At 40.4% G+C, this 19,921-nt stretch overlaps 1 protein-coding gene across 1 annotated transcript in view; it reads right to left on the bottom strand.

Moving 5' to 3' along the window:
* Positions 1–1,376: 1,376 nt before the first annotated feature.
* arid3a (AT-rich interactive domain 3A) overlaps positions 1,377–19,921 on the bottom strand; it is a 102,398-nt gene continuing 83,853 nt past the window's right edge. Inside the window, exons 6-7 of the mRNA XM_078198092.1 lie at positions 14,052–14,141; positions 1,377–5,607 (exon numbers count right to left, since the gene is read on the bottom strand). Coding sequence (XP_078054218.1) covers positions 5,453–5,607; positions 14,052–14,141 — 245 coding nt within the window. The 3' untranslated portion in view covers positions 1,377–5,452. The remainder of the gene's footprint in view (positions 5,608–14,051; positions 14,142–19,921) is intronic.

Here is a 19,921-nt window from a genome sequence, read left to right as displayed (position 1 = left end):
TATTGAGCTCAATTTGCCTAACTTGCACATTTGTTACTTTCTTTGTATTACTTAAACACAGCTTTCACAATACAGCTTACTATTTAATCCACTGTAATGTTTAAAGCTCTTGACGAAATAACAGCTTTTGGTTTTGGGTTTGAGACTGACAGCTGTCAGCTGCAACCATATTTAAAGGCTAATTTTGAACCTATCATCAAATCCAAAATCTGAAGCCTACTGCTGTTTATTAGTATCTCAATACTTAAATGGTAATATTCTTGTAGAAGAAGCGGAGGTATATTTTGTGTAAGGCACAGAGTCCCTTATTTCTCTCTCATTCTTTTTAGTTATCAATTACACGGTATTCAAACAGCGAGTTTCTGATAGCAAAGGAAAGATTTTGTCTAATCACTGTCAACAGTATAAACAGAAGTAAAATTCTTTCTAACTACTTTTTCTAGCAAAATCAAATGAGAAACTTAATTAGACATAGCAATCAGAAAATTTTCATTACATTTACATTGTCACACAGGAACCACACCAAATCTTCGAGATATGCAGTTGAAGATTTTTTTAAAATTCTAGCATTGGAAGAAATAAACATCCCAAAGAGATCAGAAAGGTTGTCTTATTAAAACAAGGTTGGGGCGAAAATTGGCCACCAACAAGCAAGCAGACATTGAATCAAGTTCTGTTCCTTGAAATGGCAGAACTAAACCAGCATAAATCTATTAAAGCCAAAAGCAGAATCATGTCTAAAAATGTTAAAACTACAGCTCACTACTGAAACTAACTAGGGAAAGGTAGAGATGCAATTTGTGCTGTATATTCTTTTAATTCTATGTAATTTATTAAACCCAGTAGAGAATCGGGCCCAAAAATGTCAAAAGTGCAGCTCACTACAAACATCAACTAGGCAAAGATTGAGATACGATTCAGTTACTAATTTATCGCTATTTCTGAGTGCTGTACAAGCAATAGATTACAAAAAGAAATCAATCTAGCACAGCTTGTCGCCACACAAAAGCAAGAACCACATTTGCCAGCAACAACTGAGTATCCATCCCATCCCCAAAAGGCTTAGGTCACTGGGTCAACTACAACAACATATCGATTTTTTAAAAAAGCCAATATAACCTCCCTGCACTATTATCTCTGAACATAAATTATCATTCATCACAGCAATAAAAGCCGAGTGTAGCAAAGCTTTATTATGTGGGACAGGAAATTGCATATTTAATAGATTATTTCCTACTGCTATCTTGTTGCAATGTAAAAAGGTCAAGATCCCAAGGGCAAATAGATTCTGGTCTCATTGCAATACCTTCCTTGCCCCTCACCCTCCCCTCTTACCCTCCCACCTCCCTCACCCCAATAAACCCAAAGCAGCTCCACTGGGGCAAAACAATTGCTCAGGCCCATCCTTCCTGGCAAGCTGATAATGCGTTCAGTGAATTCTTCTTACTCCCAAATAGAACCTGATAATCATAGAAGGATGATGAGGTAGTTATCTACAACTGTTAGTGCCAGAGTAAAAAGACAGAATTTGTGAAGATACATATCTTTACATCTCAGAATCAACAGTATTTTTAATAAATTTAACTGCATTATTAGTTTAATTATGTAAACCTGAAAAAAATTACATGAAATAAAATATTCTAATACTTTTAATGCATATTCACTGCTTTAAGTGTGCATACAGAATGCTGAAAACATATGATAAATGAAAATTTTACAACTACCTTAAGAACACCAACTTAACCACTGTGCCCAGTGATCAAAATCTCCTTTCATAAACATCTGATATTCAGCTGCAAAACTAGTACCTAGAAACAAGCAAGTTTTAACTAAAATACTGAATAGTTGAACAACTAGAAGGATATGGTTCAAACCCTATTTTAGTACTTGATCAAACAATTTAACTGACATTTCTGTGCAGTTCCGAAGAGGTGCTGCATTGTTGGAGATTGTTATCGGCCCTGTCCACTTGTTCAAAAGAGGATTTAAAAAAGTGTAGCATTATTGTAACAGAGTTCTCCCAGTGTCCCAGCCAACATTCTTTAACTAACACCACTAAAAAGAGATTAACTCATCATTCATCGCAAGGGTACGGTAGCATAGTTATTCAATTAGTGGTCTAATAATCTAGAGACCAGTACACTGATCCCCAAATGTGGAATTTAAATAGTTAATTAAATAAATCTATGGAAAAATGCTGATATCATTAATAATTACTATAAAACTACTGGATTGTTGTAAAAACACATCTGATTCAATAATCGCTGAAAACCTTCGACCTCATCCATGGCTGGGATTCTCTGGTGCCGCTGCAATGAATGGAGTTCTGGCTGAATGCCAAATTCTACATTCTCACTGGCATCGGGGTGGCCACAGATGAAATCAGAGAGTCCTGCCCAATGTGCTTAAGGGAAGGAAATCTGTTCTCATAAATCAGTCTGGCGTGTATGTGACTCCAGACCCATGACAATGTGGTTGACTCTTAACTGCTCTCCTAAATAGCCTAGCAATCCACTCAGTTGTTGTCAAGGTGGTAGCTTTCCATTCATCACCAAAGGTAATTAGGGCTGGGCAATAAATGCTGGCCTCATGCCGTTTTTCTGTTCACAAGAAATTAGCTGTTACATTAGTTATGGTTCCATAGTTACTTAAAAAAAATGACAATCAAGTGCTCTGGACAACCTTAGGAGGTGAAATGTGCTATATAAATGCACAATCTTTCTTTACTTAGCAGGTCCCAGTCCTGCAGACAAAAATATTCCAAAGTAAAAATCCAAGGAAATCTGTTACAATCTGCTCAATTACAAATGGCTTTGATGCTCTCAGTTAGGGTTGACCACTGATTACTAGCTAACAACTCCTGGAAGCCCAAGTGCACAGATTGATTGGGTCAGGTTTCATTATGATGCTCACTACAGTCAAACAGCCTGCCAACACTGACTATATATTGGTTACCTATTGAATCATATCCAACAAGAGAGAAGGCCTTTAGAAGGGGAAGAGAAAAATTGGCAGAAAGGGAGAAATTTGGCAGAAGGTAACATAAAAAAAACACTCCATGTGTAAGGTTAGTTATACTTGTAGCTTAAAAATGCCTCAGGTAATGTGACTTGTCTAAGTATTTCTACATTATGCAGCAACATCAGACTTATTGAAAAGCCATTGTACATTATTTTTCACTAATCTTTTAAATTGATTTAAACCCAATTGATTTAAAGTATTTGCACAATATAACCATCACCAATGACTGCAAAAAAATCTCACTTCTATCATACTTTAGAAAAGTAAATTATATTTGACTTCTAATAATCAGAGATAGGACAACATAATGAAATACTACCTCTAATACTACCTGTAGGAAACCAGATGAGTAAAGAAAGCACATTTTACTACAGTATGCTATCAGCATTGCAATATGTTAAAACTAATTATTCTTCTATTTTAATGGGAATAGTTTCTTCAAGAAGCTGATACCAGCTTTCAATAATTCCAGATTATGAATTCACCCCATCACTCCCAACCTACTGAGTACATCCAGTAAAACCCAGTAACATGTATCAGAAGTAAACATTTGTCTCCAGCAACATTTGCTTTACATTAACTTCAATGCAATGGTACGAAATTAATTTCAGCATGTTGCCATGCTATGTTTAGCACAGTAAAGATGAAGGCAGTACATCATCACATTTGGCTACTGATAGGAATAAACCGTAGTGTAAGTGTAAATAAATGGAAAAGGAAAATTTGTTGTTCAACAAACAATTGCTTTGACAGCGCGGGATAAAAGCACTTGGTTGAAAATCTACAAATAAAATACTGGACTTGTTAACTGCATCCTCTCAAAGAACATAACACTTGCATAAGGCAGGTTTTCACTCATCGCAACAATAACTTCAGAATCCTAGGACAGATGTAGATATATATCTATAGATATATATTTTATACAACTTCAGACAGAATAGTTTTTCCATACAATATCTGCTTCAATCGTGATGTACTGGCTTACACTCTAAAAATGTGTATTTTCACAGTATGAACACAAAGCTGATTTCTGTATAAAATGTTTTACTTCAAATGCCACATTAAATACTATAGTAAATGCAGTGGAGCTCACTAAAGATCAATGACTAGCAAATCCAATACCATTCATGAACACTTAAGATCCAACTTTTAAAATCAATGTCTGCACAAAGCTTTTGTGACTACAAGTCTGTGTACGTTTCTAATGTTGTTTATTGCTCTGCTAATGCTTTAGCTGAGGTATGTTTTGCAATCAATAGTGATTTAATAACTAGCAGTACCTTTTGTTAGATGTCCTTAGCATATTTTGAAAATAGTCTACTCTACAACATTGCATTTACAAAATAAAATCACATATATATTTAGTGGTAGACAGTAAATCTGAATTAGTTTTTCCCTTCATTGTCATAGCAAAACTTTAGGGAAATTAGCTAGCAGAATTCCATTCTGCCTTCATCAAAATGCAATTTTAAAAACTGACACTAATATCCCTGAAGGATGACAAGCCAAAATTTAGATCAGTTGTCATTTCAAGAAAATGTAATGAATGACGCTCCAGCTCATAGCACATAACCTGAATCAATTTGCAGTTCCAGCACTGCTAAATTAACACTCAAAATGGTGCATTCAAGAGAGAAATGTAAGCACATTGGAGATTTGTGCAAACATATACCATCAGAACTAAAGGAGACACCACGAGAGCAGCACTGTTTAAAATTTACCATCCCCCATCAATTGCTATTTACAATGGTCCAGACTTTGATTAGAATGGAATGCTCCTTTAAGATCTTAATTATATTTGCCAGAAAAAATGACCTCAAGATTGCTCCACTGTATTAGAGTCCTGTGATGTGAAATTAAGTAAAATATATTAAAAAGTACTGTATATAATAAATATGCTGAACAGCTGTAAAAGTCTGTGTATTGCTACATGTATAAGAATGATCTATATAAATGGATAAACATTGAAACAGCTTATCCCTTTTTTGTTCGGCAGTAACTGAACATACCAAAAGTAATAAGAATATCGTAGATGTAAGTGAAATTTTCTTTTCCTTCAAAAAAATATCAATATTCACTTATAAATTTCAATTAAAATAGCATCATGGAAATACATATATATTCTTTAAATGCTGAATTTGGCCAAAAAGTAAAATGTAACCAATGTAAAATCTTGATTAAAGATTAAGTAGATATTTGAGGTATTAGTAGTACATTAGCTGCTCCTGGATCTCATTCAGTAACCCAAGAAAGTTTATAAGCAGAGTTGGATTATGCTTAACTGCTGGCCCTCAGTTTTGGCCGTTCTATTGAAACCTCTTGTTATCAAAAAAGTTATTTTCCTTGAGAATTAAAAGCCTGAGAACTCCTTTTAAAGTGTTTGGCGGTGATGCACTGTGCTCAAGAAGTTGGCATTGTTACAGCTGCAGTCTCACGGTGAAGAGTTATTCGAAGTATGTGATGATGAGGAGGTAGGTGTACGAGGTACAGACAGACCGGGTGTGCCTTGGGAACTGTTACTTTTGCTGCAATTTCCTTTGGTGCTGGATACACCAGATACGCCAGGTCCTTGACCAAACAGAACACCTATTTAAAAATGGTAAAATACACGTTTAATTTAAAATCCTGGAAACTGTCATCAATTTGTAACTCGATTGCAATGAACATTTCAGTCAGGTAGAATAATTATGCCAGAGAAATAATGATCACCAGAACAGCCGTTATACATTCTAGTGGAGTCCCAACACCATGGAAGAAAAACTGGAGACATTAACTTGTTTGGTAGCACTTAATTCTAGTGCAATAAGTTCAAGAAAACATTTTGGGAAACAAAGCTGCAGCTACAGATAACTTTATAGAAAATTTTGCTTAAAAAACATGTTTGGAACATAAAAAATCAAGTGGCAAATATGTAATTTATTTGGCAGTTATGGAACAAATATCTAGAAGAAATTGTAGAGAAGGATGTAATATAAACAAACGTTCAAAAAGCCTTTGATGAGGCATACCCGTGACAATGGTCAGGGGACTATGTGGAATCATCAAGAGACATCAATAGAAAAATGGATTGCTGACTGGCTAATAAACAGAAAAAAGTAGAGGTTAAAAGGTAGATACTTATAGAACATAGAACATAGAAAGCCACAGCACAAACAGGCCCTTCGGCCCACAAGTTGCGCCGATCACATCCCCACCTCTAGGCCTATCTATAGCCCTCAATCCCATTAAATCCCATGTACTCATCCAGAAGTCTCTTAAAAGACCCCAACGAGTTTGGTAAAAGGTGCAAAGTAGTACTCCACAGGGATCGATGCTGAGACCACTATTGTTCATCATTAACATAAATGATTTGGACTATGTAATCCAGGACATAATATTAGCATTTCTGGATAACCCCAAATTGGGGTAAATGAAACTTGACAAAATACAAGACAACTTGAACAAACTTGCAGAAGTGACATGTAAATAGCAAATTAATTTCCATATAGACAAACGTGAGGCAGTGAATTTTGGTAAGAAGCATAAGGAGGCTATCTATTTCATGGAAAATGGATTGCCAATGGGATAGAAACTCAAAGGGATCTGGGGTACAGATGCACAAATCATTAAAAGTAGCAGTGCTGGCTAAACAAAGCTATACAATTTGCAAACAAAACACTGGATTTATGATAAACTTGTATAGAACCATGGTTAGACAATACTTATGTACAGAGTTCCGGTCTTATAAGAAGGATATACAAGAACTGGACAATGAACGAAAATAATAAAAAGCAAAATATTGCGGATGCTGGAATTTGAAACCAAAAAAGAGAAAATGCTGGAAAATCTCAACAAGTCTGGCAGCATTCGCAAGGATAGAAAAGAGCTGACGTTTCGAGACCAGATGACTCTTTGTCAAAGCTAAAAGGCATAAAAAGTGGCAGATATTTATACTGTAGGGTGAGGGAATGAACAAAGAACAAAACAGCACAGGAACAGGCCCTTCGGCCCTCCAAGCCCATGACGCTCCCCGGTCCAGGATTGAATCCTGAATCCAGGATCCCCGCCCAATTTTCCAGCCTATCTACATCCTAATATCCTATCCACCGAGCTGTCCCTCACAGCTACGATGCTTTGTTCATCACAACCTATTAACTCACCCCCACCCCCCCATTCCAGACCATGTGATCTCCAGGGAGAGGCGAAAACCCAGAGTGAAAACCCCAGGGCCAATATGGGGAAAAAAAAATCTGGGAAATTCCTCTCCGACCCCCTGAGGCGATCGAAACGAGTCCAGGAGATCACACTGGCCCTGATCAGAAAATGCTTCCCAACCCTATTCATTTCCACTTCTGCTTTACGAACACCATCTGAATTCCCTGCCCCCGAGACAGGTTCCCAACTATCCGCAGTCTCGCTCTGTACTGGCACCAGCAAGATGATCATAGAATGAAGCCTGCTACGCTCCTTGCAATGAAGTATAAGCACTCCAGACCTCCAGGCCCAGTGAGGTCGTCCTCCCCCAGAGTGCTCTTCTTCTTTGCCAGCCTTGTCCCAGCCCCAAGCTCGTCCCCAGCCTCCACACTTGTAGACCTAATATTTTGATCCCCACCCCCCTGCCATACTAGTTTAAACCCCCCCGAACTGCACTAGCAAAGCTCCCAGCCAGGATATTTGTGCCCTTCCAACTTAGTTGTGACCCCTCCCTCTTGTACAGGTGCCATCCTCTCCTGAAAACTTCCCATTGATCTATAAAAATGAAGCCCTCCCTCCTGGACCAGTCCTTTAGCCAGGCATTCATTTGTACCAACTCCCTATTCTTAGCCTCACTGGCACGAGGCATTGGGAGCAGCCCAGAGATGGCCACCCTAGTGACCCTACTTTTTAACCTATTTCCCAACTCCCTGAATTGCTCTCTTAGGATCCCCCTACTCTTCCTATCTACGTCATTTCCACCAATGTGTATAATGACATCCGTTTCTTTATCTTCCCCTTTTAATATGCCTCCTATCCGCTCGGAGACATCCGTGACCCCAGCACCAGGTAGGCAGACTACCATCCTGGAGTCCCGTTCGCACCCACAGAATCGCCTGTCTGTGCCTCTAACTGATGCATCCCCCACCACTATCGCTCTCCTAACCCCCCTCTTCCCTTTCCGGGCCACAGAGCCTGACTGTGTGCCAGTGACCTGGTCACTGTGTCTTACCACTGGAGAGGCACACTCCTCCACACTATCCAAAACAATATACCTGTTTTGGAGTGGGACAACCACAGGTGACCCCTCTTCTAACTGTTCACTCCCCTCCCCCCTCACACCTGTCACCAAGCCCTTCCTATTTTGAGAGACCGCCACTGGAGTACTCCCTGGTACTTTACCCTTCTGCCCTTTACTCCTCCTAACTGTGACCCACGTGTCTTCCTCCCGATGCCCCGGTGTAACTAGTTGCCTATAACTCCTGTCAATTTTTCTCCCATTTTCCCTGACTAGACTAAGGTCAGCGATCTGCAACTCCAGTTCCATGACACGGTCCCTCAAGAGCTGCAGTTCCACGCACCTGGCACATATGTGAACCTCTGGGAAGCTAGGTGTTTGCAGGAACTCCCACATCGGAAGCACTGAACTGGCCGATCACTCATACCTGCCCTTATCCTTTATAGGGTTGGATAAAAAATAACTAGCCTTGCCTCGCCCTTTCAGCCTAAGCCCTGTGAGCCAAAGCCCTTATAGTTCACACTCTGCTTCCCACTCAAGCCCTGTGAGCCAAAGCCCTTATAGTTCACACTCTGCTTCCCACTCAAGCCCTGTGAGCCAAAGCCCTTATAGTTCACACTCTGCTACCCACTCACTCCACTGCCCGCTCCCGACGCTGCCCGCTGTATAGTGCAGCCGGCTTTTTATGCTCCCGGCGAACGCCCCAGGTAACTGCCTTTTCCTTTTATACTAAGACTCAACCTCCCAGATTCCCCTTCAGCTGACCTCACTTCCTCAATTCATGAAAGATGAGTCATAGCCACAGAAACAAGGGGAAAGGCTGCTAATGGCAGTCCATAGAGAGAATAAAAGGTGTGAATGGCCAAACGGCAGAGAAGCTGAAATCAGAGGGTAAACTGTGACAGATGAAGATATGGGGGGGGGGGGGGGGGGGGGGGGGAGCGAGCGGAGATGGGGGGAGCGGAGATGGGTGGGAGAGGTAAAATTGAGAAGGGAAGAAAAGGAAAGAGGGATAAAATAGGGGGAAGAGTGGGAGGGGGGGGAAGAAAAATAAAAGACAATAAAGGAAATAAAAGGTAGAGAACAGTTAAAAATTAAATAAAATGAAAACAAAGGGGTTGAGGTGGGGTCGAGCTGATCATCTGAAGTTGTTGAATTTGATGTTAAAACCGGAGAGCTGTAATGTGCCTGGCCAGAAGATGAGATGCTGTTCCTCCAGTTTGTGTTGAGCTTCACAAAAACATTGCAGCATGCCAAGTACAGACATGTGGCCATGGGAGCAGGATTGTGTGTTAAAATGGCAGGCAACGGGAAGGTCAGGGTACTGATTGGGCAGACTGAAGATGCTCAGCAAAGCGATTACCCAGTCTGCGTTTGGTCTCTCCGAGAGGGGAGACCACATTGGGAGCAGCAAATGCAATTCACACCTTTTATTCTCTCTGTGGACAGCCATTAGCAGTCTTTCCCCTTGTTTCTGTGGCTATGACTCATCTTTCATTCCCCCACCCTACAGTACAAAAATGCTAGAACGAAGAAGTTAATGATCAAGAGGAGAGGCTGAATAGGTTGGCACTCTTTTTCTCCAGAAAAAAGATGGAGAGGAGATTGTTAAGAGGTCTTTAAAATTATCAAGGGGTTTGATGGAGTAGATGCAGAGATGAAGGTGTCCAAACCTAGGACACATAAATACAAGAAAGTAATATAAATTCAATGAGAAATTTTGAAGAAACTTTACTCAGCACCTAGAATGTGGAACTAGAATATGCAGTGATTCTGACGTGAACGACATAAATGCATTTAGAGGAAGCCTCAGAAGTACATGAGAGGAAATAGAATAACATGCCCAACAATGTGATGAAGTAAATAGAGTAGTATGTGCCTCATGTGGGGCACAAACACTGCCATAGATGGTGGGTCAAATGCTGCACTATGAACTCAATATAATTTGATATCACAGCCTTCACAATAAAGAGCAGAGCAACTTATCTTGAGCAGATGAAATTGCAGCATTTTTTTGACCTTCAATAGCTAACATTAATTCCTATGCTATGAACTGTTCGTGAACTCAATACTTTGAGCCAGGAGACAAAACTCTTCCAAATAATACAAGAATGTTCAGTATCAAAAAAAAATCAGAGGAATTATTTTGACAACTGATAATTGCAAAAATTACGTATCACACTAGGACACATGGTAGTTCTGAGGGGAATTGCAGCATTCCCTGTTATCAGGCCCCAGAACTCTGCCCTCGAGTGTCAGGAAATGTGCAGGAAACTGGTTGACTTGGATTTTCAATCTTCATTCCCTGAGATGATACTTTGCATCAAGGTTATGGAGAACGAAAAGGAGGTGGAGGAAGAAATATGCGAATAACTTAGGAATAAAGTAAAAAAAAGCACAGAATAATGGAGTATTTTAACTACCGGTACCTTGATATTAATTGTAAAGTTGGTTAAGGGGATAAGGGAATGGAGCTGATACAATGTGTACAGAATGCCTTTCTAACCCATTGTGAAAAATCCAACTGAGGGAAAGCCTATGACTAGGTCTAGTAATGGGGAATGAACCAGAGCAGATAGAGAAGTAAAGGTAGGGCAACATTCTGGCAATAGTGACCAGTGAGACCCAATGGATGAAATCAGGCAACAGTTGAGAGTTCGTAAAGAGGCACACAGATTCAGCAGAGGAGTGCAGGATAAGACAGAATGCAAAGGGATTAGGAGAGAAGACAAAAGAAAGTAAGGCAAGGAGGAAGTATGAAATTAAATCATTATGTAATATAAAACAAATTAGCAAAACATTTTACGGGCACAGCAATGAAAAAAGGCTGGAGTTCAAATATGACCATTAAGGGCCAGACAGGATAATACCACAAGGTTACGATAGAGAGATGGCAGAAATGTTAAATTGAGATAAAACATATGGACATAACATTGAATGTTCAGATAAGTAGTGCGAAGTACATTAAAATTTTAAAAAGGATGTATTGAACAAACTCAAAAGTGGACAAAGCTCCTGGTTCAGATGGATTGTATCCAGATATTTTTAAATAATCTAGGGGAGATAGTAGAGGCATTACTACTCATATTTAATAATATGTTAGAAAAAGATGTTGTGTCAGAAGACTGGCAGATAACCAATGTAATTGCTACATTTAAAAAGAGTTGGCAGAACACGTCAAGGAAATTGTAGGCCAGTCAGCTTAACATAAGTGATAGAAAAAAAGAATGAAATCGCTATTAAAAAGGAGAGAATAGAAAAATATCCAGAAGTGAGAAATACAATAATGAATAGTCAGCATAGATTTCTAAAGGGACAATCTTGCTTGACCAACATTATTGATTTTTTTTTTGTGGTGGTAGCAGAGAGAGTAGACAATGGGAATGCAGTAGGTGGAAGACTGGGGGTCATCTGACTTCTTTTGTGGATTGAAACCATTTGTCTCCAGAGAGAAAAGGAACTTTCAAGACTGATGTGAATCAATACTCTTTCCTGAAACCAATCCAAAAGAATACTGTCAAAGTGAATGGGTTGGAAACAAAGATACTGACTGCCCCAAATCCTCAAGGTTTAAACCATGGCATAGGATATTGGAATCAACATGAACACCATTCTTATGTGGAAAATGACTTGGAACTGCAAACGTCACATGATAAGATGGCCATGTTTTCAGTCTGCATTTTAAAAAAAAATCAGCAAAAGCTGTTTGCAGACAGTTCCACCACAAATGAAACTAGCTACAAGTAATTGAAGTAGCCAAGGTACTAAACAGCAATACCTTGTAAGGGAGAGATCCAAACAGAGGGAACAGTCCCCAACCTGTTTCAACTTCATCTGAGAATCAACTGTGTAGAAATTCAACTACAAAAGAGACCTCTCAGCCTGTTCAGAATACTTTGCTTCACAAGAACCATGTTTCAACTTTAAAGCATCAAAACTATCCAAGAAATTACAGGCCTGCCACATGGGAAGATCGATTGGAAATCAGAAACTAGGATTATAAACTGTAACAGTACATTACCATAATAGTGAGTGCGTGCGTGAATGAGAGCGTGAGCGTGCGTGCCCTAGTGAGTGCATGCACATGTATGTGAGAGTGGGAGCGTGAACAAGCATGTGTGTGAGCGACACATGAGTGTGAGCGAGTGTATGTGTGAGCAACTATCCAAGAAATTACAGGGCTGCCACATGGGAAGAGATTGGAAACTAGAGACTAGGATTATAAACTGTAACAGTACATTAACACAAGAGCGTGCCTGCGGCACATGCGAGCGAGCGTGACAGTATATCTAATTCAGAGTTAGTGAGAGAGAATAAATAACCTTCTTCTTTTCACAAAAGCTTGCTACTGAAATTACTGAACTGAGACCCACACTCCTAGGCTAAGAGAACACTTCTTTCATCACAAAATACTCTGATCCTGGACATTAAGAGAACACAAACAAACATTCTGTCCGTGGCAATTGGAAGATGCTAGTCTAGGCGGAGGTAGAGGAACAGTGGGACCTCAGAATACAAACACAATCACAAATTAGCAAGGCTATTAAAAAAAGACAAACTATATGTTTTATTTCTAGAGGGACAGAATTAGGTGAAGACGTTTTTAAAGTTAAAGTTTATTTATGAGTCACAAGTAGGCTTATATTAACACTGCATTGAAGTCACTGAGAAATCCCCTAGTCGCTACACTCCGGCACCTGTTCAGGTACACTGAGGGAGAATTTAGCATGGTCAATGCACCTAACCAACACATCTTTCGGACTGTGGGAGGAAACCGGAGCACCCAGAGGAAACACACGCAAACACAGAGAGAATATGCAGACTCCGCAAAGACAGTGACCCAAAATGGGTCCCTGGTGCTGTGAGGCAGCAGTGTTAACTACTGTGTTGCCCTGATGCTACACTTGTAATAGACCTTGATTAGAAGACTGTTAGAGTGCAGTTCTTGTTTATTTATTTTTTATTCATTCATGGGACATGGGTATTGCTGGCTGGCCAGCATTTATTGCCCATCCCAAGTTGCTCTTGAAAAGGTTCTTGAATTGTTGCAGTCCATGTGCTGTGGGCTGACCTACAATGCCATTAGGGAAGGAATTCCAGGGTTTTGACCCAGCGACTGCAAAGGAACGGTGATATATTTCCAAGTCAGGATAGTGAATGGCTTGGAGGGGAACTTGCAGGTGGTGGTGCTCCCATGTATCTGCTGCCCTTGTCCTTTTAGATGGAAGTGGTCATGGGTTTGGAAGGTGCTGTCTGAGGATCTTGGGTGGATTGCTGCAGTGCACCTTGTAGATGGTACACACTGCTGCTACTGAGCTTTGATATTATATACTATAAATAGAACATAGAAGCACTGGAGAGGATGCAGAGATGTACAAGAATGCCTATGAAGAAAGGATTGACATGCTAGGTTTCTTAGGAATGTTGAGTGGACATCTAATAGAAATCTTTAAAATTATGAAAGATTTTGATAGTGTGGACACAGAGAAAGTTCCCTCTTTTGGGGAAGAGCACAACTAGAGGGCATCAATATAAGATAGCAAGAAATCAAATAGGGAATTCAAAAGAAACTTCTTCAGCCATAGCTAGAATCTGGAACTTGCTACAATAGGGAGTGAAGTGAAGTTAATAGACGATAGATTAATGCTTATGGAAGTAGGGAAGAAAAGATTACGATATGGGAAAAGATGGGAGGAGACTTAAGTGGTACATAAACACCATCATGGACTGGTCGAAATAGAAAAGAAATCCAGCATCACATTTAACAGTGACAGATCAAAAAGGTGGTTTTTCTACACAATTTTCACAAATTGTGTTTGACATGAAACTTCAAATTCACCTGTGTAAACAACCCCATTGATCTCCACGGACATACTGATACTGCTCATGCCATTTGTTGTAAGGTTCAATGCTGATTCCTGGCGGTCTGCTGGAAAATAAACAGAGTAATGTTAATTCACGATGAATAATGGATACAGAAAAATAACCTGAAATTTCTGAAGACGGTCCTGGATCAAAATACATTCATGCCCCACCCAAAATCTAAGTGAACACTTTCAGTGCGGTACAAGGAGTTAGTTTTATATCAATCAATTGGGTGGTTAACTGTATTCTAGTGATGCGTTTTATTGGACACTCACCTTTGCTCTTAAATATAGGAAAACGTTGAGTGGGATCATTGGTTGAAGCTGCATGCATCCCTGTAAAGAAAAGCTTTAAGTGTATAAAGACCAGTTTTGTCCTTCACTGCCTGGCTATCTGAGTTGTGACACGAGTGCTAGATTGTTAGACATGCTGTCATCCAGATTAAACATTAAACAGAAAATGCTGGAAAACCTCAGCAGGTCTGACAGCATCTGTGGAGAGAGAATTCTATTCTCACTATTCTCTCTCCGCAGATGCTGTCAGACCTGCTGAGTTTTTCCAGCATTTTCTGTTTTTGTTTCAGATTCCAGCATCTGCAGTATTTTGCCTTTATAAACATTAAACAGAACGTCTACTTGTTCAAGTGAATGTAAAAGAGAAGAAAAATCACCTCTGCACAGTTTACCTCAATAAATCATCATTATCCAAGCATATTTCCAACCGAAAATCTTCAGGTCTGTCCCAATGCAAGCTCACATTCAAGACACTTGGCTAAAGCAGAAGATGATCAGTCATATGCAGACCACACGGGTTGGAAGAGGTTCTATGATGCTGAAATCTGTCTACAGGCCCAGTTCATTAGTTCATCAACTCTGCTCAGAGAAAATTCTAGAAAGATGGACAGAGAACTACATCCTCAATTGGCCTTCATCCATCAATTAAGAAGCAATAAACAGGTTGCCATTAACTGCTTTCTTGAAGAGCTTCCAAAACTATTAGAAACAAGAAATACAATTAAACTTCTGTCCAGTAGCATAATTCCAGGAGCTGATGCTATCCCTGTGGAGGTCTACAAGGTTAAAAGTCAATATTTGGTTACTGAAACATGAGAGCGCAAGGAATCATCCTACAAGAATATAAAGATGCCTTCACTGTACATCTGTACAAGCAGAAGGGAGCTCGCCAATCTTGCAACAATCAGAGTAATCTCACTCCTCTCCTTCCGGCGGCACGGTAGCACAGTGGTTAGCACTGCTGCTTCACAGCTCGAGGGACCTCAGTTCGATTCCCGGCTTGGGTCACTGTCTGTGTGGAGTTTGCACATTCTCCTCGTGTCTGCGTGGGTTTCCTCCGGGTGCTCCGGTTTCCTCCCACAGTCCAAAGATGTGCGGGTTAGGTTGATTGGCCATGCTAAAAATTGCCCCTTAGAGTCCTGAGATGCGTAGGTTAGAGGGATTAGTGTGTAAATATGTAGGGAAACTGGGGTAGGGCCTGGGTGGGATTGTGGTCGGTGCAGACTCGATGGGCCGAATGGCCTCCTTCTGCACTGTAGGGTTTCTATGATTCTATGATTTCTATGATTTCACCAGTGAAATCCTCAACAGAATCCTTCTGAACTGCCTATTGCAACTGAGACCAGGATCTGTTACCAGAAAATCAGTGCAGTTTCAGAGAAGGTCAAGGAATCACTGATATGCTGTTTGAGGTTGAGGCAACTTAAGAGAAATGCCAACAGAACAAAACATGGATCTCTTCACCAAGGTTTGTTGACCTAACCAAGGCCTTTAGAAGGTAATGGAGAAACTCAGTTGCCTTAAGAAACTCATCACAATGGTTCAACAACTCCATGACAGCGTGTTTGATGTGTCCTGGATGATGGCGAGTCCTTTCACCCATCCATAGTTAATAGTGGAGTTAAACAAGGCGATATATTAGTGTTAACCCTCTTCAGCATGTTTTTCCCTGCCATGCCTCCTTGTTGCCTCTGATCCAGGCATCAAAATCGCATATTGCATGGATGAGAAGCTGCTCAATTGGAAAAGACTCCAAGAAAGACCAAGGTTTCCAGTGACATACTTTCCAATTTCCTGTTTGCCAATGACTTTGCACTAGCTACTGGTTCAGAGCTGGACATGCGATGTAGCATGAACTTGTTGCATGAATTGGAGAACAACTTTGATCTTGCAATCAGCATGAAGAAAACTGAAGTAAAGTACCACTCTTCCCCAGGAAAGCTCAAGCCCAGAGTTTCAGTTCATGACCTGAATCGGTTAGTAGTGGATAAATTCATTTCTCTCAGCAGCACATTTCCTCTTGAGCTGTCCACATTGATGATGAGACACATGCAAGAGCTGCCAAAGCAAGTGTAACCTTCGGCAGACTTCGAATATAATCTTGGAAAGAAGAGCAAGTCTGCCTATCAAACAAAGTCTATAGAACAATAGTTCTGCTCAAGCATATGTAACTTAGACTGTGTACCATAGCCATGCCACTTTCCCTCGAGTTGCCTTCAGAAACTTCTGATCACATGGCAGGGCAAAATGCCAGACACTGAGGTGGTTACCCAAGCTGGCATGCCAAGCATCTACACCATAGTTAGACAGCATCCAGAGAAACCCCACGCAGACATGGGAAGAACGTGCAAACTCCACAGTCACCTAAGGCTGGAATTGAGTCTGGGTCCCTGCTGCTGTGAGACAGTAGTGCTAACCACTGTGCTGCCCTAGGAATTCCAATCAACTTTTAACAATAAGGCCGACTGCAGTGATTTCTCACAGTCTCATCCAGACAAATCTTTTGGTGTCCTTGAATCACTGGAGAGTTCCTTCTCTTTGGCCAGTGGACAAGCTTCCCTAGAATTCAGTCTAGTAGCTAACAAAAGAAACAGCCTGTTCTCTCTGCAGAATGAAGCATATGCTGTTCATGTCTTGGTGATTGCATGTCCAGGGTTTTTTTTCAATCCAACTGCCTGAAATCTGTACGTCAACACAAGGCGAAACTGCTGCCTCTGCGTGTTCAAGTGTGAAATATGGATTCAGTAAGTCTTAACCTGGGCCTCCTATCCCAGTGGTAACCACTGTCTGATGCCAGGTAAAAACCAATACAATGTCAACTCCCTTTTCCAAGGCACTCTGTTTTTCTTCAAATTGAGAGATAATTTAAACATAACCATTTAATAACGTCACAACTGCAACACCAACTCTCAATAGACAAAAAAAATTGCTTTAATAGTTTTTCTACAACACTATCAAAATATAACATTGTAAATATTAACAAACTTACTACATAGAGTATACGTTTCGCCATTAAACAATCCATCTTGGCAGAGATAAGGTTCAACTCACCACATCCAATCTCATGTGACAATTACAATTTCAGATTTCTGATGGTCCCTCGAGCTCTCTGGTACCAGCAGGTGTGAATCATAAATTCAGAGGAAATGTCACAATGTTTCTTACCCGTTGGATTCAATAATTCCTTCGGTGCTTCTTAAAAGTAGACACTACACTCATCAGGGTACTGACCCTTTAATAGTTTTTGAACTACTGTCTTCAGGTTTTAACTCTGGATCTACATTCTCCTTCATGGCTGCAGAGATTTTAATATTTAAGTCTATAAAGGACACACCAAACCACACAGTTGAATTGTCCTCTTCCTGAATAAATGCAGGATTACTTTTAACTTTAAGCTCATCATAATGATTTAAACTTGCAGTATTTTTACTTAAAGAGATGCAGGTTTAACACTGCAGCCGTAGTATTTTAAGAACTTCAAGATTTTGTCAACGATCAGCTAAACAAAATTGACATTACTTTTCACAAATTCTTTTAAATTCTTTTCTCGCAAGAGTGACCTCCTCGCTTGAAGTTTTAATTTACTTTCAAGAACACAAGTCCTTCCTGTTATTAGCTACAGAACAGTTACTTGGTTTTAAAGGAATGCTTTCCTTTATTCCGTAAGAAGTCTCACAACACCAGGTTAAAGTCCAACAGGTTTATTTGGTAGCAAATACCATATTCCACCTTTATTCCACCATCAGCTTTCAGTGCACCTGCTGTTCGACAATTCTTGCTTTGGGTCTGCTTGTAGATTTAATTCAGAAAGCATTCATTTCCATAGAACAGAACATAGAACAGTACAGCACAGTACAGGCCCTTCGGCCCTCAATATTGTGTCGAGCTTTGTCTGAAACCAAGATCAAGCTATCCCACTCCCTATCATTCTGGTGTGCTCCATGTGCCTATCCAATAACCGCTTGAAAGTTCCTAACGTGTCCAACTCCACTATCACAGCAGGCAGTCCATTCCACACCCCAACCACTCTGAGTAAAGAACCTACCTCGGACATCCCTCCTATATAAACGCTAACACACTATAGGCCTTCTTCACGGCTCTATCCACTTGAGTGGCAACCTTCAGAGATCTGTGGATATGAACCCCAAGATCTCTCTGTTCCTCCACATTCCTCAGAACCCTGCCGTTGACCCTGTAATCCGCATTCAAATTTGTCCTACCAAAATGAATCACCTCGCACTTATCAGGGTTAAACTCCATTTGCCATTTTTCAGCCCAGCTTTGCATCCTATCAATGTCTCTTTGCAGCCTACAACAGCCCTCCACCTCATCCACTACTCCACCAATCTTGGTGTTATCAGCAAATTTACTGACCCACCCTTCGGCCCCCTCCTCCAAGTCATTGATAAAAATCACAAACAGCAGAGGACCCGGCACTGATCCCTATGGTACACCGCTGGTAACTGATCTCCAGTCTGAAAATTTTCCATCCACCACCACCCTGTCTTCTATGAGATAGCCAGTTACTTATCCAATTGGCCAAATTTCCCTCTATCCCACACCTCCTTACTTCTTTCAAAAATTTCCAACTGCTATTAATTCTATCAATTTGATGCTCTGACGTTCCTTTAACCTCCATAGTCTGAGCTTTTGATTTTTTGTACACACCTTTAGTTGAAACAGCAGTTTTCACAGCAGGCTAAGAGATTCATGGATTTGTGTACGTCAGTGGCCTCTAAAACATTGATGCAGTCAACAGGTCTATCCTGGAGTCTCAAAAAGTCAATTGTCATTTGAACCTCTGTCAAAAATGCACGTGGCGGGACTCAGGCTTCTCATGATGAGCGAAACAGCTCACTGGCTGTCAAACCACTGCCAAAAATGTATGGGACTCTGGTTTCTTTTGATGAGGAGTAAATCAGTTCATTGACCGTGAAACTGTGCATAACTCGGTCTTCTCGTGAAGATGAGTGAATTAACTCATTGACTGCCAAAACGCAGGCACCAAAATGTGGACTAAGCTGGGTGAGGACAAAATTATGAGTTAGGAGCCAGCGACCTTTAAGGTGGCAAAGGCCTACCATTTCCACCAGGAATGGAAAAATGAATTTCTTCTTACGAATGTCAAAGACAACACCATTTGTCAATAAGAGTGTAGCCTTGAGTAAAAGAGGTAATCTGGAATGGCATCACAGGACAATGCATGCAAAATTTCAAGAAAATTTTCCTTTAGACAATGCAATTTGGACAAAGAAAGTTGGGGACTTAAAGGGAAGTTGCAAACTCAACAGTCAAACTTTTCAAAACCTGTTGCTAAAGGCAAGGCTAGCAAAAAGACATCTTTTCACATTAGCCATCAGCTCGCAAAACATAAGGAACTGTTCACCAAGTTATCAAAGAGGCTGTGATGGCTACAGCCTACACCTTCATTAAAGACTTGAAACAAAAATGAAATTATATCAGCCATCAAGAGTATGCCATTTGGTGCTTTAACAGTAACCAGAAATGTGGAATTTTTGTCTGAGGATGTCTCTCAGCAAATCCACCAAGA

This window comes from Mustelus asterias, chromosome 26, assembly GCF_964213995.1.
Source record: "Mustelus asterias chromosome 26, sMusAst1.hap1.1, whole genome shotgun sequence".
Lineage (NCBI taxonomy): Eukaryota > Metazoa > Chordata > Chondrichthyes > Carcharhiniformes > Triakidae > Mustelus > Mustelus asterias.
This window is presented reverse-complemented; position numbering and strand designations above follow the sequence as displayed.